The sequence below is a fragment of the Notamacropus eugenii genome, chromosome 1 (assembly GCF_028372415.1).
Source record: "Notamacropus eugenii isolate mMacEug1 chromosome 1, mMacEug1.pri_v2, whole genome shotgun sequence".
NCBI lineage: Eukaryota > Metazoa > Chordata > Mammalia > Diprotodontia > Macropodidae > Notamacropus > Notamacropus eugenii.
This window is the reverse complement of record NC_092872.1, coordinates 302,462,428-302,484,713: the sequence shown is the minus strand read 5'-3', so window position 1 is coordinate 302,484,713 and position 22,286 is coordinate 302,462,428. Positions and strand designations below refer to the sequence as shown.

Sequence of the window (22,286 nt, the reverse complement as noted above, 5' to 3'; positions counted from 1 at the left end):
GCCCGGGTGCACGCCCGCTGGTCAGTTTCACAACTTGCTAGCTGGCTGCTTCTCAGCATGGAACTGCCGCGCGAAGTTCCCCAGCTACCCCCTCACGCCTCGGGCACCGCGGTGCTGTCGGTAGTGGACATGCACACGGGCGGGGAGCCCCTGCGGATCGTGCTCGCGGGGTGGCCCGAGGTGGGCGGGTCCAGCCTGCTGGCTAAACGCCGCTACGTGCGGGAGCACCAGGACCCGCTGCGGCGGCGCCTGATGCACGAGCCCCGCGGGCACCGGGACATGTACGGGGCGCTGCTGGTGCGCAGCGAGCTGCCCGACGCGCACGCGGGCGTCCTGTTCCTTCACAACGAGGGCTACAGCTCCATGTGCGGCCACGGCGTGCTGGCCCTGGGACGCTTCGCGCTCGACTACGGCCTGGTGCCGCCGCCCCCGCCCGGCGCCCGCGAGACCCAGGTCCGCCTGCACTGCCCCTGCGGTCTGGTCACCGCCTTCGTGGAGTGCGAGGGCGGCCGCAGCCGGGGCCCGGTTCGCTTCCACAGCGTCCCGGCCTTTGTCCTGGCCGCAGGTAACCCCGACCACCCCGCCAGCGCCCCCCGGGGCCCGGGGAGAAGTGGAGCCGAGTAACCCTACTAACGAGGACCCTGTCGCTGATGAAAATCCTTGTATGATTAAAGTGTATCCACTGTTCATTAACCGCAATCACGACGCAACTAACCCGGGGTCACGAGAAATTAATGAAGTCCAGTTATTACGTGTGGTGTGGTAATTGTATATTAATAATACGTAATCCACCGAAAATCAAGGCTGGCTGCGAACATTCTCTGCATGCTGGGGAAGACTACAGTTACTGCCTTGATAGGGAACAAGCCAACACTTAAACAGGGGTTCTTAATTTGGGGGACCTTGAATTTTTTTTATTTTTAATGCATGTTTTGACAGGCTTCAGTATAATATAGTCAATATAATCATAGCCAAGGTATGTACATTGTGTGTGTGTGTGTGTGGTGTGTAGCCGCTTTGGTGGCAGTGTGGATTTCAAATATGACTTGTTACCCTGAGGAACAGGGCCTGACAACTCCGCAATAACAACATTGCCATGGCACGTAATGTGTGCCAGATGCTTTACATTTGATCCTCTTGAAATCCTGAGAGGTAGGTGTTATTAATACCCCTAATTTACAGATAAGGAAACTGAGGCAAAGGGGTTAAGTGACTTATCTAGGGTCACACAGCTAGGAGGTGTCAGAGACTGGATGATTCCAGGCCCAAGTGGTCTATCTACTGCTTTGCCTTATTGAGTTGTTTTAGCCTTCGGTGACTTAGGAAGTTTTCTAGGCAGAGAGAGATACTGGAGTGGCCTTCTATGCTCATTTTAAGGAAGAGGAACTGAGACAAATAGGGTTGTGTCTTGCCCAGGTTAACACGCCTAGTAAGAGTGAAACCAAATTTGAACTCAGGAAGGTGAGTCTTCCTAATTCCAAGCCTAATGCTCCATCTAGCTGCACTAATATAATTGATTTCCTTTCTAATCATATGTATTTTATGTATTTAAAAAATATTCTGAGGAGTGCATAGACTTCACCAGACTGCCAACGAGGGGTGGTGTGGTGACATAAGAAAGGTTATAAGAACTTCAGCAATAGCTTACAGAACAGTACAGCAATTGGTCCCAGGACCATTCCCAATTGAACTTCATCAAAAGATGAGATAGGAACAGCAACAATTAAACAATAATAACCGCCCCAAAGTACAGCCAATCATCCATACCAATTTGAAGGGAGGACAATGTAGAGAAATTTGAGCCTGGGCAATGTACAACAGCACTTGTGGGTTTTACAACAGTTGAAATAAGACCCTAAGGGAGCAAGAAATGATCTCCCAGGACATGTCTGGAGAAACAAAGTTGAGGAAATAGTTCCAGTCAGTAAAGAGTATACAGTGTCTTGGAGAAAAAAAAAATGCACATTTGAACAATTATAGCAAAAATGGGATATGATTAAGTGGAGCATTCAGCATCATACAAGTTCCGAAAGGGAGAACTCACTGTAACCTTGAGTGGTTGAAAAGGCTTCATAAAGGAAATGGGACTTGAACTTTGCCCTGAAGGATTTACAAGAGTTCTGTAGGGAGGGATCAGAAGTGCAGAGTGCCACATCTTTGTTGCAAGGTCAAGTTGGAAATGATCTATGTACTATATTCTGGGGAAGAGTGAGGCCAACCTAAAATGGTAGCTAAATAATGATTCTGTTTCCAATGGAGATTATTTTGGAGAATTTTCTGTAAAAAATCTTATCAGAATTCAGACACAAAAATAGGAAGACTGAGTCATCCACCAGACTTTTCCACTCAAGGAGCAGAAGGTAGAAGAAAATCTGACACCTAAATAGTGGCAGGGAATTGTGAGGAAAGTGGTATATCAGTCTTCTGATACTGGATTAGGAGTTAGAAGATATGAGTTCTCCTGGAAACTAAGAGGGTGCCCATCAGTTGGGGAATGACTGAACATTGTTTTATCTGTCTTATCTATGTAATTAAATATTTTTGCACTGTAAGAAATGAAAAAAGGGATGATTTCAGAGAAACCTGGGAAACTGACGATGAGTGAAGTAAATAAAACCAGGTCAGTTTATACAATAACAGCAATGTTAAAAAAAAACCACCAAAACTTAGACCTAAGAACTCTGATGAATGTATTGACCAACCATGATTTTAGAGTATGGGGGGAAAGACATGTATAAAATCATCAATTTCTGTTACATTTATCTTACACTAAAGAATACAACAAATTCAATATGTTAGTTTCAAAGTGAATTTTCATTGATTCTTAATAGTTTCAGAGGGCCATTTCTGACCTTTTTCCAAAATTAAGTTTGAGTCTTACCTTGTTAGGGGTCACATAGCCTCCTAATGCACTGACTACCCCTACTTTGGAAAAAAGTTATTTGTGAAGTCAAAAATAAATGTTAGCCCTATCTTTTGGTACTGGGATAATGTCATTTTAACAGACTTAATTATGAGATAATAACAATGAAATATTCTGGAGGCAAACTTTCTACCAGTGATATTTGTTCTTTATATTTAAGACCCTCTATCTACCCAGTTTTTCTATGCTTCTTCTGTTAAGTTTCTCTCTATGCTTGAATGCACCTTCCCAGCAGACTGCTTTCTCTTTGTGAGTCTTGGATAATATGGCAAAGCTGACAGGGATTTTATAAATCATCAGAAACAACTCTCATTTTACAAATGAAGAAACAGACCTGGAAAAATGAATTGAACTGCTCAAATTTTAAAAGCCAGTGAATGGTACCTTTGGGAATAATAATATCAGATAACATTTATGTAGCTCTTACTATGTGCCAGGCACTGTGCCACTGTATTTTACAGTGGTCTCCTTTGAGCTTTACAACTCTTCTGTCATTATCCTCGTTTTACAGATGAAACAGGTAAACAGAGGTAAGTGACTTGTTCAGATTCTAGATCCACTCTTGATGAGTTTCTCTTCCTTTGACCTCCTTTATCTTTGCAGCTTCTTGTAGATTTTAGCAACCTAAAAGTCAGAGATTCTACAACACCCACAGTCAGGATTCTTACAAGAAGGAAATAAGGTCAGTGGGATCTGTCTGAACACAGTGCATATTTAACAATGCATGTGAAACTGAATTACGTTGAACTAGAACCTTTATATACTGCTAAATAGAGTGGGATTAGCCAACCCAAGTAAACTCAGGAACAAACCATTTTAAGGGGAAGATGTTACTTTGCAAATTCAATAGGCTAGCTACACTCTCCAAAATTCCATTGGGTCTGAGCTTGTCCAATGCTAGCAGAGTGTAACAGTGATGTGATACTCATAGCAGCCACTATGGATATATGCATGTGTATTGCCAGGGTAAATTCACAAAATATAAACTCTCTTCTTCAAAGATGAAACCAAAGTGTTCATTCAGATACGAGAAAGCCAGTTCCACCATGGTAACAATGAAGTTTGTATACATTATCAATAAAGGGAGCACTGCCCAAGCTTTCCCTCTGTCAGGCCTCCCCACAAACAAGCTCCCTTAGGCAAAATTCCTCCCTCTCTCACTCAGGCCAACTGCTCTGCTTCAGCTCTGCCTCACTCTCTGCCAGCTTTGCCTCACACACTCCCAGCACTGCCCTTCCTGCTCCACCCATTTGACAAGCTCCTCCCACCGTTGGCTCTATGTGCCTGTGAAACCAACCCTATCTAAAACCTTTAGGCCACTTTCAACTTAAGCTACTACATAACCTATAGGATCTAGAATTTGGAACTAACATGAAGATACCTGTGAAATTACTTAGATAAAAAAAAAAAGTAGGTACCATGGAGGCTTATGAAATTCATAAACTCAGATATGATTTAAAAAAACAGTACATGGTTGTATCTGAACTTCACTTAAGTTAAAAATATAGAAATAAACAAGTACTGAAGGCCTTTTATACCTGTTGGAACTTACTCATTTTGAAAGTAAATTTCCAGTTTTATATTACCTTTTAAAATGATGGGTTTTGTCTGAATTGGACGGCATTTTTTGTAAAAATACTGAATGCAAAATGTCTCTCTTGAACATTTTTAGATCTTGTGGTGGATGTTCCTGGAAAAGGGGACGTTGTAGTCGACATTGGATATGGTGGTGCATTTTATGCATTTGTTAATGCCAAAAGGTTTGGATTAGATGTCTGTTCTTCGAAGACAAGGGATCTTGTAGCGGCAGCAACTGTAGTTACAGAAGCAGTTAAAGCACAGGTAGATAGCATGTATCTTGGTAGCTTCCTTCATCTATAATCTGTAATTTTTTCAGATCTTAACTCATGCAGATCTTAAACCCCTTCATGCTTCAACAGATAGTCTTTGTCAATTGTTGCTATGGTCAAAAACTTCTTCACCCTGTGGCCAGCCTGGTGCTGCAACCATACTAAATTCCTACTTTTTGATTCCTTGTTCATCATGGCATAAAAGTGACCCTGAGTTTTTGAGGGCTAAGACACTAGAACTTAACTTCTGGCAGGTCTTAACAAAATGGAAAGGCAAAGCATGGGAACAGAAGCGGCCTGTACACCTGTCATCCTTGTTAAATTTAGAGAAGTTGATTATCAGACTTCCTGAAAAACACTTAAATCCATAAATGTGGTACTCAGAATGAAAAGCCTAATATTTTTCTCATCCTAAAGATCATTGTAATGAAAATATTTAAAATTCCTTGTAGAGGATGGTAAGATTGAAAATAAATATGATTTCATTCTCTTTGTTGAATATATTGCTTTAAGTTATAAGTAACATTTCCTCAACACTTGTTCGTTTACAGTACATGTGACTCCGACTGCCTAGCCAGAACATCCATTTGGACCCTACTAAATCTGAAATTAATGATTTTTATATATAGTACTATATATGCGCTTTGCTCTCTCTCTTGTCACTCAGAGAAGAGATTCAAAATCAGTTAATGTAAATGTACTTAAATGTATTCTGTAATCTAATTTAGTGACATTTTCTAGTACAGGTAATAAGTTATAATGTTGTTATTCAGTTATGTTCAACTATTCATGACCCCATTTAGGGTTTTCTTGGCAAAGATACTGCAGTGGTTTGCCATTTCCTTCTTCATCTCATTTTATAGACGAGGAACTGAGGCAAAGAGGGTTAAATGACTTGCTAGTAAGTGTCTGAGGCCAGATTTGAACTTGAGAAGATGAGTCTTCTTAACTTCAGGCCCCACCCTCCATTCACTGAACCACCTAGCAGCCGTATAGCAGCTTATCACTTCCAGTATTGATTTATGTAAACAATTTTGGTAGTCTGATCTCAGCAATAAGTAAAAACACCAGATTTAACACTGTATTCTTAATAGATTAAAAGATTTTATCTTCAACCACCAGCAGAAATTTGCCATTGTACTTGAAGAGCCTAACTTTAAGTTAGAATCTATAAATAATAATACATTTTTCTTTGTTTTATAAGAATTTTATTAATTTTTTAGATTAGAGAATAACCTATAAAAGGCTAATATAGTAGTTCAGTTATCTCTATTTATGTTGATAATTCATTATTTTATTTTCAACATTTCCAGTTATTTCCCCTTGAAATGTAATATTTAAAGAGTAAGAAATTACACCAGATCTATTTCAAATGATGTTTCATAGAATTGTTAGGATAATTCCCTATGTGAGAATCATAGAGTACTCTGAAGTTTTAATTTAATATAACTTTATTTTGAGACTGCATCTCTTTAATTGGCTTAGTATGGAAATGCAGAAGCCTGTGACACAGTGACTGGTACAGGTGCCCTGACCAATTCCCTTTCCAGCCTGGGCCAGTTTGTCACTCCATAAGCAGGATGGTAGGCCCCCCATTTTCCCTCCCTCAGGCACCCACCAGGGACCAGTCTTAGTGCAGAAACTTGATCAAGCTAGCCCACTGCAGCTCAGACTCAGGAGTTAAGAGATCTACCATCTCAGCCCAAGTCTTCTCAGTAATAAGAATACTAGTTATGCACCAAAAACCTGGCTGACGTATTTATTTTGCATCAGTTTTTCTGTTCTAGTGTTTAGTAATCTTAATGAGCTAGGAGTTGAACACAACTTTACAGGACATCAATTTACCACAACATTTCCCATAAGAGAAATAAGCTAAAGGCATTAATTTCTTAATTAGACAAACAACCCTTAAGTTTGAAGATCTGAATTTGTAAATATCAAAAGAAGTAGGAAAAATATGAAGAATTATTTAATAATGATTCAGTGAGAACAAAATATATAGGAGAATTATTTTGTAGATTTTAGAAATATCAATGCAGTAAAATAAAGTTAGCTTTATCAGTGGGAGAGAACAAGCTAAAGGTCAAACAATATAACTGGCATGTTATTTGGGATTAAAGGCAGTGTATCATAGTAGACAGAGTGCCAGACTCAAAGTAAGAAAGACATGGGTTCCATCCAGTCTCTTACACATACTGGCAATTAGAAGAGGCAAAGTGGTTAGAGTTCTAAGCTGAAGTCAGAAAGACCCAAATTAAAATTCAGTCTCAGACCTGGTCAGGTCACTTAACCCCTATCTGCCTCAGTTTTGTCAACTGTAAAATGAGGATAATAATAGAATCTACCTCCCAGGGTTGAGGATCAAATGAAATAATATTTGTAAAGCACTTAGCAGAGAAGCTGGCATTTGGAGGCACTTAATAAGTGCTTGTTCTCTTCCCCTTACCTTTAGAATGACCTTGGGTAACTCACTTAACCTCTGAATGTCTCAGTTGACTGTCAAAGACCTAGACTTTAAACTGTAGAGAAATCTGTAGAGAAAATTGACTCAGTTTTGTAGAAGAATCTTTCTCAGTTGCAAAATTGGAGATAATAATAGCACCTACCTTGCAGGGTTCTTGTGAGGATCAAATGAGGTAATAATTATGAAAAATACTTAGCGTAATACCTGGTATATAGTAAACTCTATTTAACTCCTTCTCCCTTCCCCTGTGTCCCTCCCCGTCACAAGTTCCCTATATCAATGAAAAAAAAATGGAGTAAAAGTATTGTTTTGAACTCACCAAATAACCAGACAACCCTTTTGCCTGTGTTTACATACTTATTAGTGTCACAATTTCACATGCCTAGCATAGTACCTTGTGTATAAAATAAAATAAGCACTTGATAAAATAAAAAGTACTATCTTTGAACACCTACCTCTATATTATTTCATAAAAATCCATTTGAATAAAAAGCCATTTTACTCCATTTCATATATTAGTGAATATCTTTTATTTGCTTTTTCCTAGGTTAAAATTCATCATCCAGATAGTGAGGAGCTTGCATTTCTATATGGAACTATATTAACAGATGGAAATGATGCTTTTAGTGAAGAACCCACAACCAACATCTGTGTGTTTGCAGATGCACAGGTATTGAAACAAAAAGTTTTTACACATAGAACCTACCATGGACTTTAGGAAGAACTTCATGGTATTAGATCCAGTTCTGTCATTAACTAACCTTTTGTTGTTGTCTTTTTTTTTGTCACGTCCATTTCATGACCCCATTTGGAGTTTTCTTGGCAGAGATACTGGAAGGGTTTGCCATTTCCTTCTCCAGCTCAGATGAAGAAACTGAGGCAAACAGGGTTAAGTGACTTGTCCAGGGTCATACAGCTAGCAGATTTGAACTTATAAAGAGGAGTCTTCCAAACTCCAGGCTCAATGCTCTATCCACTGAATCACCCAGCTGCCCTCTTACCTGGCTACTCTTAATCTTTTTGTGCTGCAGATTACACATTTGTAAAATTGGGTTAATAATAATTATCATACCTTTTAATAATTTGAGATCATAGATATGAAAGCATTTTGGTAAGTAACAAGCACCATAAAAATCTGAGTCATCTTCTGTTAATAATGTTAGCTTAATTCTGAGTCACATAATATAATGTGTGGCATGCAATTATCCTTTTTTGTTCCTAAGGAAGATAATTTCTGCCTATTGATGTTAGGTTTCAGGAGCTAGATGAGAGATGGGATTTATGTTAGGTTAAAAATGTAAGTACTGTTGATTCCACCTCCACAAGATCTCTCTCATCTGCTCTTTTCTCTCCACTCATGTATCTTCTGTCCCTAATTAAGGCCTCATTATCTCTCCACTAGACTATTACAATAAGCCTCCTTGGCTTCTGATTTCTCCCCATTCCAATCCAACCTCAAGATATCTGCCAGATTCTTAAAGTCTAAGTCAGACGATCTTTCTTTCCTACACTGGAAGTGCTAACAGCTCCTATTTGCCATTATTATAAAACAGAAGCTCTACTACGTCATTTTGTGTAAAAGCCTTTAAAACGGCCTTTATAAACTGACTTTATACTACTTTTCCAGATGTATTGCACATTACTACCTTTTACATATTCTGTATTCCAGCCAAATTATTCTACTGCTGCTCTCCATAACTGACATTCCATCTCCTACTGATGTACCTTTGCACAAAATGTCACTTAAGTATGGAATATATTCCTATCTCATTTTCACCTTCAAGGCTCAAATTAGGCATCACTTCCTATGAGAAACCTACCCTGATTACCCAAGTGGCTAGTTCCACTCCACTCCTACCCTATCACCTGCTCAAGAATTTATTTATTTTTATCTATACTTATTTATCTATGTTATATAAATTATATACAAATGTCACTTATCCATATTTGTTTTCTATCAATTATGTACAAATATATAATTTGTATTTGTTTTATGTTATATAAGTTATATATAAACATTTATATTTGTTTTATATTACGTAAATTATATGCAAACATATAATTTATCTATATTTGTTTTAGCTATATTGAATATTTGCTTGTCTGCATTCATGTTCTTTCCCTTCAAAAAATATAAATTCCTCCTAGGGCAAGGACTATTTTTGTGGTCTTTTTATCCCTGGTGTGTGATGATGATGATGATGATGATGGTGGTGGTGATAGTGATGATGATGATGATTAAGACTAGAATTTATAAAGCACTTTAAGGGAAAGGCAGGATGGTATTTGGATCCTATAAGGTTATGGGGAGGAATTTTTAGAATTTGAAATTGTATGAAGGAGGCCCAATAAAATGGGGTCAAGGAGGCTTTCTGTGATGGGTAGAAGAGAGAGCGATGATACTAAGAAACTGTGATGAATGGAAGATGCCTGAGAGAAGTCACATTGGATACCCCAGGCTTCTCCATGAAGCACATAGGAATCTAGGTCATCTGCTTTAGATGTGGTAAGTAGAGGGTGAAACTGAGGGATAGAAGAGAAAAGGTTTGGAACAATCACTATGGGAAATGAGAGAGGGAGAGAATTGGGTTAGAATGGAAGTACAGTAAAGGAGCAAAGAACTAGCTGAAATCAGGTGTAATAAATTTAGGATGGAATAGTTTTCTTCAGTATTACTCAATATACCTGGAGTAAGAGCAGGGAAATTGTATGGTACAAATTATGCAGGGACAAGTATCAAGAGGTTACAAAAAACACAAGGGCAGAAAACTAAGAGACCTAAATTGGATAAAAGCGAACGAAACATTAAAATGCCAAACAAAGGGGGCAAAAGTAGGGTGAGTGAAATGGACCAGGAGAATAGGGTTGGGTAAAAGAATATAAAAAAGGCAATGAGCAGTTTCCCTCAGAAGGTATAAGAAAAGAGTTCTGTATTTTACTTAAAAGTAATGTAAATTAAAAGTATGCTCTTTTTTTTTTCTGTTTTGTATTTTTTTATTTAGTTCTCTTGTTCAATCATCACAAGATACTTCTCTATATGGGAGTTACTGTTGAAGAAATGTAGGCTGCAGGGACTTTGCTCAGATTTTTACATTTTAATAGCTTCAATTGAAGGGATAATAAATAAACTCTGAAAAAAGAAATATAAAATTAAATATGTTTAGAAATCTATGAAAATTATATTATACAATTGTAGGATCTATATTCTTTTCTTAGATCTTGAGATAAACAAAAAGGGGTTTACCATACAAAACGTAAACTATGCCCTGTGATCTACAGGAAAGAAATATATAATCGCTGTGAAAAGATAATTTACTGCTATTTACCAAGAATGTTCCAGATTGCTTTTAGAATCCTATCACACCAAAAAACCTGATTTTGAATTTTAAAAGTTAAAACTTTCTAAAATAGATGAGGCATAATATAGGATAACTGGGTGTGATGGTTACATTTGTGAAGTATCTCATTTTTGTCTATTCCAAAACAGGTTGACCGGAGCCCCACTGGTTCTGGAGTGACAGCTCGCATTGCCTTACAGTATCACAAAGGACTTATTCAGCTGAACCAGATCAGAACCTTTAAAAGTAGTACAACAGGCTCACTGTTCACTGGAAAGCCAGTAAAGGTGATCAGAAAAATCATTCCCATTTTTTGTTGTCAGATTTATTACCATAGAAAGAGGAAACTTAAGTTGGGTGTCAGATAAATTTCTTCACACAATTCTGCCAAAACAGTATGCTACAAGATTATTTTGATCTCAGTGCAATTAAGTTCCTTGTACATATCAGGATTGCCTCACCTTACATGAGAGATATATTCTTTAAAAGTTTAAGTAAAGAGAGTTTTAAAAAATTTTCTCCCTTCACATGTACTAGGACAGCTTACTGAAGAACACCTATAGGCAAGATGTTGTGGTTGTGGTTTGTCCTTTGTAATCAGAGGACCATGACATCATAGAGATGATGACATCACTTGCGATTGTCCTTGCAAACCTTGGCCCTTTTAAGCTAAGATCTTTTCAGGTGCTCACTTTGAGTGAGGCAATGCCCATTCAGTGAATCGGCCTCTTTAAGAAGTGAATCAAGGGATGGCCCCTTTAATAAAAAAAGAAATCAAACTGGGAGGGGAAGACCCTCAGGGTTGCTGGTCAAAAGAGAAACAGTTACTATTTACATTAACTCTGATCCAGGAAGGTCCAAAAAATAACCATTAAGGTGCTTGAGCAGGGACCTATCGTTGTCCAGTTCCTGAGATCCAGAGTGAATTGGGTTTAAGGCTTGGTCTATGAGAAAGCAATCTAGCCAGTAAACCCAAAATTAACTAGCTAGCTTTCAGCCATCAGAAATTTCCCTTCCTTTAGGCACAACACCCTCAGCTAAGCGGAGAAAAGAGGAGAGGACAGAAAGTAGAGGAGTGGAACTGGCCAGCAGGGACCCCATTCAAGCAGCTCAGACTACTCACAGATTGTGGTTTGTCCTTCGTTCTAGAAGAGGACCATGACATCAGGGAGGTGATGACATGACTTGCAGTTGACTTTGATTTGAGTGAGGGAGGCCTGTGCAAAGTCACCAGCCTCACTTTCTTCTCCAGAGCCATCTGGGTCCAGTGGCCTGATATTCATCAGGATGACGGGAGAAGGGCCAGGATGCAGTGTAGGACCCTGGCCATTTTAGGCTAAGGTCTTATCAGATTCTCATTTTGAGTGAGATAAACCCATTCAATGACTAGGCCTCTTTAAGTAGTTACTCCAGGGATGGTCCCTTTTAACAAAAAAAAAAAAATCAAACTGAAAGGGGAAACTCTCCAGGGTACCTAGGTAAAAGAGAAACAGTTACTATTTAGTATTTACATTAGAAGGCATTAGAAGCTAGGGAAAGAAGAGGAGATTTAAAGGAGTAGGAGATGATCAGAGAAAGAAACAGGAGGGAAAGCTGAGGTCAGAGGAAGTTAGGGACAGGGAAAGCAAGAACAAGGGTAAACACAGTGCCTCTCAGATCAGGGCTTTTTCACGAGGAGTGTTCTATCTCTAGCTTATAAAAGGAAACTCAAAAATCCAACCTTTCCCTTGGGAATGACCCTCAGCCCTTATTATAATCGTCCTAGAATCCCTGGTTATTTGATTTGTAGTTTATGCCTTCAAAATTCTGAAAACAGTCACATGAAAATTTAAGTGATGGACCACAATGTGTTGCGGTTCTGCCTTCAAACAGGACTTCTTGGACCATTCATCTGATGGGCAGTTCTCTCAGGTCTTCAGAAGTGTCTGTCTCTGCTCAACATTTTATCTGAAATGCTGTGTTTCTTCTCATGCTGATTCAAATAGTGTTCCTTATATAAATGTCCCTTTTTTCTGTCCCTTTCAACAACCAGAATGTCTACCTACAAAAGAAGTATTTTACATGAGAAAGAAAAGACATTTTTCTTTATATTTCATTTATCAGATGTGATGCTAGCTCAAGTTTTAGATTAGCCAATATGATACAAGAAGAAAGTTATTTACTTTTTATGACATGGAATATTATAGGTTGAACAAAACAATCTATTTTGAATTAAAATACCATTCTTAGTTTTGTTTTAAGGGTGTTAAGTTTTTTAGGCAAGATAAAATATAAAGATAATTTTTATATTAAATTCCTTTCATTTTTCCCTTTTTAGGAAACCAAATGTGGAGAGTTCAAAGCAGTTGTAGTGGAAGTATCAGGACAAGCCTATTACACAGGTACAGCAAGCTTTATAATTGAAGAAAAAGACCCACTAAAAAATGGATTTCTTCTCAATTGACCTTACTCATGACCTCTTACTGTCGCCTTTTAAAGCAACCATTATCTAAGAGCTAATTCTCTTCATGTTCTGTAAAAAAGTATATCATCTTATACATATATGTTGTGATCCTATCTAACTAATTATATAATCCTTGATTATATAAAATCATGTTAACAAATAATAGATAACATATAGCTCTTTAAGGTTTGCAAGTTACTTCACATTTTATCTTATGACAATATTATATGAACCAATTTAGCTAGAAACATCTTTAATATTCTAGTAAAACAAAATACTAAAGATGGCAGTACAATTTTTCTTTTATGGTGGTACTCAGCATAAATGATAATAAAAATTATCCATTTCAAATAGATTTGTAAATGTTGGAGTTTTGAGGGTACCATCTCACCTTTCAATGTTGTATTAAAAAGGCTATTTGAATAAAAGATACTTTTTGAATAATGTAGTTTAATTCTAACAAAAAGCAAAGATACTATATAAGGTCCTTAAACAACATTTAACAGTCACAACAATAAAAATTAAGTGCTTATTATGTGCAATACATAAAGCAAGGAAGATTCATGGCCCCTGGCCTCAAAGATCACAAATTCAAATAAGATATATATTTATACACACACTTATACATTCAAATAAGTTATATATGTATATATACATACATATATGCATATACATTTATCTGACCATTCTTACTATATATATATGTGCATCTATATACATTTTATATAGATACATATGCTACATATATCTAACCATTCCTGTTAATTATTGTTCTACATCTCTCCTTTCCTTCATGACTAAACTCTTTGAGAAAAGCATTAGCACTTGGTGTCATTTCCCTCTCCTCTCACTTATTTCTAAGCCCTCTACAATTAGGCTTCCAACCTCCATCTTTCCAAAGTAACCAGTGAGTTTTTAATTGTCAGGTAGCCTTTCCTCATCCTTTATCCTTCTTCACCTCTTTGTAGCTTTTCACATTGTTGATCATCCTTTTCTCCTGAATATTTCCAGGTCTTCATTATAGTGCTTCATCCTGGTTCAGGTTCTGCTTCTCCTGTCTGATCTGTCTCAGTTTCCTTTGCTAGATTTTAATTTAGGTCATGTCCACTAACCAAGGGTGTTCCCTAATCACTCTGGCTTTCACTGATTGGCCAATAGTAAGTCCTATACCAAGCCTCACTTGCTTATTGTCTGGGTCTTGATGGCTCAGAGTGTAAATAGCAATTCTTTCTATTCTACACAGAAACTCTGAGGCTCTTCTCCTCCCAGACTGATTCTTTTATGCAAGCAAACTGGACCATCTTTTGCCTCAATTCTTACCTAGCTTTTAATTACTGAATGGGTGTTGTCTCAGACAAACTGAAACCTGGGAAAGACTGTAGCTTAAAAAGGACAGTCTCCTACTGCATCTGCAGCCATCGCCAGTCATCTTAACCTGTGTCTTGCCAATGTATTTGTAGGAGAGAGTGAGGCTGATGACTTTGCATAGCCCTGCCTCACTTAAATCCAGTTCACTTGCGAGTCCAGATATCACTTTCCCGATGTCATTGATCCTCCTTGAGAACGAAGGATGAACAACAAACAATATATGTAGAATATTTATGTGTATACATGTACATAATGTACCTATGTTTGTGTATTTGTGTGTATCTATATGATATAAATCCACTAACCATGGATGCTCCCCAAGGCTATGAGTATATATGTGTGTGCATATACATGTATATGCACGCATTTTTTGTTATTCAGTCAATGGTTCACGTCCAACTCTTCATGACCTCATGGACCAATTGTCCATGGGGTTTTCTTGGCAAAGATAGTGGAGTATATTGCCACTGCCTTCTCCAGGCAATGCAGTGGACATTTTCTCAGGCAATCAGAGGTAAAGTGAATTGCCTGGGTCATACAACTATTGCACTAGAAATGCTATCACAATAAGAGAAGAAAAAGAAATTGAAGAAATTATGATAGGCAGTGAGGAAACAAAACTATCACTCTTTGAAGATGACATGATGGTGTACTTAGAGAACTCTAGAGAATGAACTAAAAAACTAATTCAAATAGTTAACAGCAAAGTTGCAGGATATAAGCAAATCCATGTAAATCACCAGCATTTCTATTTATTACCAACAAAGTCCAGCAGGGAGAATTAGAAGGAGAAATTGATTTAAAATAACTGTAGACAATATAAAATACCTAATAGTCTATCTGTTAAGACAAACCCAGGAACTATATGAACACAATTATAAAACATTTTTCATACAAATAAAGTCAGATCTGAACAATTAGAAAAATATTGAATATGAAAAAAATGTAAAGGAAGGTGGCCTAACTGTATCAAGTCTCAAATTGTATTATAAAGCAGAAATCATCAAAAACAATCTGGTACTGGCCAAGAGATAGAAGGGTGGATCAGTGAAATAGATTGAGCACACGGTACAAAGTAGGTAGTGACTATAGTAACATAGTGTTTTATTAGAGAAATACACATTAAAACAACTATGCAGTACCAACTCACACCTATCAGATTGTTTAATATGACAGAAAAGGAAAATGACAAATTTGGAGGGAATGTGAAAAAAATTGAGACATTAAAGCATTGTTGGTGGAGTTGTGGACTGATCCAAGCATTCTGAAGAGCAATTTGGAACTATGCCCAAAGAGTTATAAAACTGCGTACCCTTTGACCCAATAATACTACTACTAGGTCAGAGAGTTTAAAGAAAGGACAAGGACCTATTTGTATAAAAATATTTATAACATTTCTTTTTTGTGGTGGCAAAGAATTGGAAAGTGGGGGGATGCCTATCAATTGAGGAATGGCAGAACAAGTATGATTAGAATAGAATACTATTGCGCTGTAAGAAATGATGAGCAGGATGCTTCCTGGAAAACCTGGAAAGATTTATACAAACTGATGCAGAATAAAGTAAGGAGAACCAGGAGAACATGGTAACGATGGAGAGTATGATAAACTGTGAATTACTGATTTAGCTATGCTCAGCAATACAGTAATCTCAGATAATTCTGAAAGACTTGTGATGAAAAATGCTATCTATCTCCAGAGAAAGGACTTAAGGACTCTAAATGAAGATCAAAACATACTTTTTTAAACTTCATTTTTCTTGGATTTTTTTGAGTCTATGTGTTCTTTCACAATATACTTTAGCATGACTGCACATGTATAACCTATATCAAATTGCATGCCTTCTTGATACTGGGGAAGGGAGAAAGAGAGGGAGATAATTTGGAACTCAACATTTTAAGAAACGAATTTTAAAAATTGTTTTCACATGTAATTGGGAAAAAATAAAATATTAAACAACAGGAAAAGAAGGAATTCATTGATCACCCCTTAAAAGTGATGCCCAAATGAAAACTCCCAGAAATATTCTAGCCAAATTCCAGAGCTCTCAGATAAAGGAAAAATATTGCCAGCATCCAGAAAGAAATAATTCAAACTCTGGGGAGCCACAACTAGGATCACACAAGATTTAGCAGCTCCCATATGAAAGAAAAAGAAGTCTTATAATCATGAGGGATCCAATGAATTAAACTTTATATTCCTATATAGAAATAGAAATCTATCTTACCCAATAGGGAGATAGGAGGGGAAGGATAATATATATGGAAGGGGTGCTGATAAGGAATGATAAGTGTTCAAACTGGGGAAGGCAGTGATTAGAAGCATGATAGACTTTTGAGGAGGGACAAGATAAAAAGAGAAGAGGATAAAACAAGAAAAATGGAATGGGGGGTGGGTAGAGAAGGCACAGTTAGTAAGCATAACTGTGAATGTGAATGAGATGCGCTAACCCATAGAACAGAAGCAGAGTGAACTGGAAGCCAGAATCCAACAATATGTTTTATACAGGAGTCACACTTGAGATAGAAAGACACACAGTTGAAATGAAGGCCTGGAGCAGCATCTATTATGCTTCAGCTGAAGTGAAGGGGGTGGGGTGGCAATCATAATCTCAGACAAAGCAAAGAAAAAATAAACCTAATTGAAAGAGATAATCAGGGAAACTATATTTTGCCAAAAGACACCATAGACAATAATATAAAAAATTTACATCAAGTTTCTCTGATAAAAAGCCTCATCTCTCAAATATATAGAACTGAGTAAAATTTATAAAAATAAGAGCCATTCCCCAACTGATAAATGGTCAAAGAATATGAACAGGAAGTTTTCAAAAGAAGAAATCAAAGCTATCTACTGTCAAATGAAAAAATGCTGTCTCTCACAAGTGATTAGAGAAAGGCAAATTAAAACAACTCTGAGGTACCACCTCACATCTATCAGAAATGACAAATGCTGGAGGGGATGAGTGAAAATAGGTACTTTAATGAATTGTTGATGGACTAGTGAACTGGTAGGACCATTCTGGAGAACAAACTGGAACTTTGCCCCAAGAGTTATAAAACTTGGAATACCCTTTAATCCAACAATACCACTACTAGATCTGTTTCCCACAGAGATCCAAGAAAAAGCAAAAGGACCTATGTGTACAAAAATATTTCTGGCAGCTCTTTTTGTGGTGGCAAAGAATTAGAAAGTTGAAAGGATGCTCATCAATTGAGGAATGGCTGAACAAATTGTGGCATATAATTGTAATGTAAAAAGTACTATTGTGCTATTAAAAATGAGGAGGGGGTTGATTTCAGAAAAAGCATGGTAAGATCGATATGAGCTGATGCAAAATGAAGTGAGAACTGGGAGATCATCGTGCACAGCAATAGCAGTGTTGTGATGATGAATGGCTGTGAAAAACTTGGCCACTCTGATCAATACTGTGATCCAAGATCACAAAACGACTCACAAGGACGAAAAAAATGCAACCCATTTCCAGAGAGAGAAGTGATGAACTCTGAGTGCAAATCGAAGTGTTGTTTTCTTACTTTTTTGTAATAAAGCTAACATGGAGATATGTTTTCCATGAGTTCCATGTATATTTGATAGATTTTTTTTGCCTTCTCAGTGATTGGGGAGGGGTGTGGGAAAAAAAATTTAAAAAGACAAGAATGTTAAAATGAATAATAAATATAAAAAATAAACACACTTCATATATATATGTATATATATATGAAATAGATGGTTTCAGAGAACCCTGGGAAGACTTGTATGAACTGATGCAGAGGGAAGTGAGCAGAAACATCTTTGAAGGACTTAAGGGTTTTAACCAACTACAATTTCTGAGAGCCCCTGATTAAGAATGCTACCTACCTTCTGAGAGAAAAGTAATAGATTCGAGATGCAGAATGTGACGTCCATTTTTGAATATGACTAACGTGACAATTGGTATTCCTTGATTAGACACATTTGTCAAAAAAAAAGGGAGGGTGGTTTCTTGTTCTTTTTTCTTTCTCAAGAGTACAGAAGGTGAAGAAATGCCGTTAAAGAAATTAATTTTTTTCATTCGCTTTTATCAGCATTCCCAATAAAAATAAAAAGAATTTATTAGGCAATGAGCTGAAGCCCTGAAGATAGAAAGACAATGAAAAATTGATCCTGCCCTCAAGGAACTTATACTCTATTGAAGGGATAACCTCAAAGACTTTCATAATCATTTTGTGAGTCAGTTAATATCATATTCTTATTCTGCACTTATGGCAGGGGAAGCATTGAATTCAATGAACCGAATTTGCCACCCAGCCAGACAGAGAAGGAAGGCTGGCAGGTACTGCTCAGATTAGTTCAGCGCAGAGAAGGCGTGGTAAGCACCTCTTCGGCTTTACGGTAGCTTACTTTTCTCCCCAGGTGGTGAGAAAGCAGGAGCACCGCGGGAAGATCAGGCAGTCCACCCACCCAGGGTCAGTTCACCAGCCCCACGTCTCGCTCCCTCCGATCGGGGGACAGGTATGGGTGTGTCAAGCCAGCGGGAGCAAGCGCTCCCTCGCGCCCGTTGTGCGTAAACACCCGGTTGGTATGGCAACTGCCTGAGCCCGCCGCAGTCACCTGCCCCGAGAGCCCCCAGTGGCGGCAGCCTTGGGGCGATGGGCAGGGGGTCTGTGGCTCCTCCGCTGGCTGCCCCGTAGGCCAAGGGGTGTCCTCTCCCCCTCCCTGGGGTTTCCGAGGGGCAGCCTCGGCTCTGGCCGAGCAGAGGCATGAATGGTCCGGTCTTCGCAGAGCCCCATGGAGGAGGAGCCGCCGCCGCCGCCGCCTTCCACGCCCACGCCTCCCCCTCTCTCCGCCTCCAAGATCGCCCCGATGAGCAACCTGACGAGCTTGGGCGCCGCCCGCGGCGGGGGCAGCCTGCGCCCCGAGGCCGCCCTGGCTTCAGGCTCCTCGTCTGGCGCTGCGCGGGCCGCGAGCTTCCACGCGGCCGTGATCTCCTTTACCACCGCGGCGGCCGTGGCGGCCGAGGCGCGGGCGAGCCGGGGCGGCGGGGGCGGCAGCAGCAGCGGCGGCCTGGCTGGGGCCGAGAAGGCCGGGCCGGACAGCGGCGACCCCAGCAGCAGCAGCAGCAGCATCCCCAGCAGCAGCAGCATCCCCAGCGGGGATCCCGTCCCGGAGGCGACGGGGGCGAAGCGGCTGCTGCTGGAGCCCTGGGCGGCCGTGGCGGCGCAGGCGCTCGTGCTGCTCTTCATCTTCCTGCTCTCCAGCCTGGGCAACTGCGCCGTGATGGGGGTGATCGCGAAGCACCGGCAGCTCCGAACCGTGACCAACGCCTTCATCCTGTCGCTGTCCCTCTCTGACCTGCTCACCGCCCTGCTCTGCCTGCCCGCCGCCTTCCTGTCCCTCTTCACTCCCCACGGCGGCGGCCTGGACGGCCCCGCCGCCGCCCGGCCCTGGCAGCGCTTCTGCACCGCCAGCCGCTTCTTCGGCTCCTGCTTCGGCATCGTGTCCACCTTGACCATGACCCTCATCTCCCTGGACCGCTACAACGCCATCGTGAGGCACCCCGGGGGGAAGCTTGGCTGGCGCAGGGCCCTGCTGCTCCTGGTCACCGTTTGGCTCGTGGCAGTGGGGCTCTCTTTCCCCTGGGATCTGTTGGGGGGCTCCGTGGGGGATGGGGACGGCGATGCGCGAGTCGGACCGAAGCAGAGTTTCCACCGCTGCCTGTACGTTTCCTATCCGGGTCCCTCTCGCCTGGGTCCCACCTACAACATCTGGCTGATCGTGACCTGCTACCTGTTTCCCTTTGGGATCATGTGCTTCTGTCTCTACCAGATTTTCAGGACTGTGAGGTTGTCGGAGATTAGGGTTCGGCCGGCCACAACCTACGGCCACCTGTTGCGCTTTTACAGAGAGATGCGCACAGCGACCACCGTGCTCATCATGATCGTCTTCATTATTTTCTGCTGGGGACCCTACTGCCTCCTGGTGCTGTTCACCGCCGCAGCCGGGGCTGCCGGTGCCCAGACACCCCCGTTCCACCCGGTCCTGAATACTGCGGCCGTATGGATGGCCTGGGCAAATGGAGCCATAAACCCTCTGATATACGCCATCCGCAACCCCAACATTTCCATACTGCTGAGACACAAACGGGCGGAAGGCTACAGGACTAGAAATGTAGCCAGCTACTTGTCAGGCCACCACCGAAATCTGGAGGCCAGGAGCATGGCTAATCGTCTCCGAGAACGCTATGGCCACAGGCTCGGCGTGTGCAGTAGAGTGTCCCCTTGCAGTTCTACTAATGGAGAAGGAGGCGGGGATGCAGCCATGTGGGCTTGTAGAAATCCAGCCCTACTCTTCTGCCGAGATGGACTACCGGACACCTCGTCTGAAGTAGCCATACAGGGTAAAACGGCGGACACTAGTGTCTAAAACAGAATGCGTGCATGGATACGACCAAGTGCTACCAACTGGAGTGTTCCATCCTTTACATGTTACGGCTAGGGGAATTCCACCGGGCATCACTGGAGTTCCTGAGAACCAAGCATTTTATACTGAAGGAAAACTAGAGGGGGCAGGATGTGCCATTTCCAGAAAGGCTGATTAACACACCACACACACATACAATTATGTTTTTGCAGAAGTGCCAAGACTGATGTAAATTGCAAAAAATTAAACCAACATGACTGACCATTGTGAATTGTAAGTGCCAAAAAAAGACCAAATACCAGACCACCTAAAGCCCATATGTATAGCAATCACACTGTGAAAAACAAAAATACAATGTCTTTGAAAGAGGTTATTACTATTTATTCAAATGCACAAAAGGTCTCCAGCTATGGGATGGAAAGCTAGATACTTTGATCAACTTGTATTAAGATTGGCACCTAAATGACCCATATTCAACAAAACTGACAATCAGAATCTACCAATTTATAGAAAATACAACTTGTGTATTTTGGGGATAGGGCATAAGGAAAGAACAATTCTTACCCTCATATATCTTACTATGCTTTCCTCATGGATTTATGGGGGAAGTAGTCCTGGCCTGGATCAAATTTAGAAATTGGAAAATATTATAATTTTCATGTCAGGTGCAGAAAAACAGTTCAGAAAGAACAAAAAGTGCAAGATACAACGTAAGCAAATGTAACTGATTTGATAAACTGCAAAATACGCATCTAATTCAGTGTTGCCTTTTCAAGTAGTCCCCTTAGGAAGACTTAAAACACATTTGGTGCTCCCTTCTTTGGTATGACCTTTAGAATTTGCAGTGCATTCTTTTGAATGGACTTTTAGTAATGGCAAATCTGGATTCTTTGAAAGTGGATATGACTCTTGGATAAAGTCAAAAGCAAGTATGATAATGAATAAGGTTGGTGATCAGATTGAGATAATCTCAGAGCTGATCAATATTACTATAAAGTAATAATATTGGTTTTGTGGTATAGCATATAATTGAACTCTGAAGGCGATTCCAAAAGAGTTCTAGACATGGTTGGGGCACATTTGATGAACTCAGTGGCTTCTCAGGTTGACCATTCTGAAAGACAATGGTCATTTGAATGTAGACATTGTGACATTAAAAAAATTCAGTCTCATTGTTTTATGGTTAAATGGTCCACATAACTATAATTTTTAGGTCTAACTCACATTTCAGGCACATCTTGACCATATTCTTTAGGGAGAATAATTATAAGTTGGCTATGTTTCAAGGGCATTAAATTGTAGGTCTAGAATGGTAGGTATACTATGCTGGTCAAGTGGTTAATTAGATGTATCCAGAAATTACTGAGAAGTTCTTTAAAAATTAATTGCTTGGCTACAGTTAAAATAATACCAAAAAAGCACAACCTAAGAAGCTTTTCAAATGAAATGCCATTGCACTCAAATTCTTTGACTCAATTTTTAAAAGATGCTTTTGTGTTT

General features: G+C 39.9%; 2 protein-coding genes across 3 annotated transcripts; both read left to right on the top strand.

Annotated features, from left to right (window-relative positions):
• The first annotated feature begins 57 nt into the window (after positions 1-57).
• On the top strand, positions 58-17,971 carry L3HYPDH (trans-L-3-hydroxyproline dehydratase). 2 transcript variants are annotated; one of them, XM_072629352.1, is made up of 6 exons: positions 58-565; positions 4,596-4,765; positions 7,785-7,907; positions 10,725-10,862; positions 12,893-12,956; positions 14,262-17,971. In XM_072629352.1, the coding sequence occupies exons 1-6, from the start codon at positions 58-60 to the stop codon at positions 14,354-14,356; spliced, it is 1,098 nt and encodes a 365-aa protein (XP_072485453.1). In that variant the 3' UTR covers positions 14,357-17,971. The 2 variants fall into 2 exon arrangements, with proteins under 2 accessions (XP_072485453.1, XP_072485452.1); XM_072629351.1 differs by lacking the exons at positions 12,893-12,956; positions 14,262-17,971 and adding an exon at positions 11,598-11,759.
• A 1,159-nt stretch (positions 17,972-19,130) lies between these two features.
• Positions 19,131-21,155, top strand: GPR135 (G protein-coupled receptor 135). The gene has a single exon (XM_072629350.1). It carries the CDS (start codon positions 19,131-19,133, stop codon positions 20,787-20,789), a length of 1,659 nt encoding a protein of 552 aa, XP_072485451.1. The 3' UTR covers positions 20,790-21,155.
• Positions 21,156-22,286: the final 1,131 nt, after the last annotated feature.

Coding starts and splice junctions, on each gene's coding strand:
- L3HYPDH (XM_072629351.1), top strand. CDS start 58: ATGGAACTGCCGCGCGAAGTTCCCCAGCTACCCCCTCACGCCTCGGGC. Junction 566..4,595: donor GGCCTTTGTCCTGGCCGCAG/GTAACCCCGACC, acceptor GAACATTTTTAG/ATCTTGTGGTGGATGTTCCT. Junction 10,863..11,597: donor TCACTGGAAAGCCAGTAAAG/GTGATCAGAAAA, acceptor CCCTTCCTTTAG/GCACAACACCCTCAGCTAAG.
- GPR135 (XM_072629350.1), top strand. CDS start 19,131: ATGGTCCGGTCTTCGCAGAGCCCCATGGAGGAGGAGCCGCCGCCGCCG.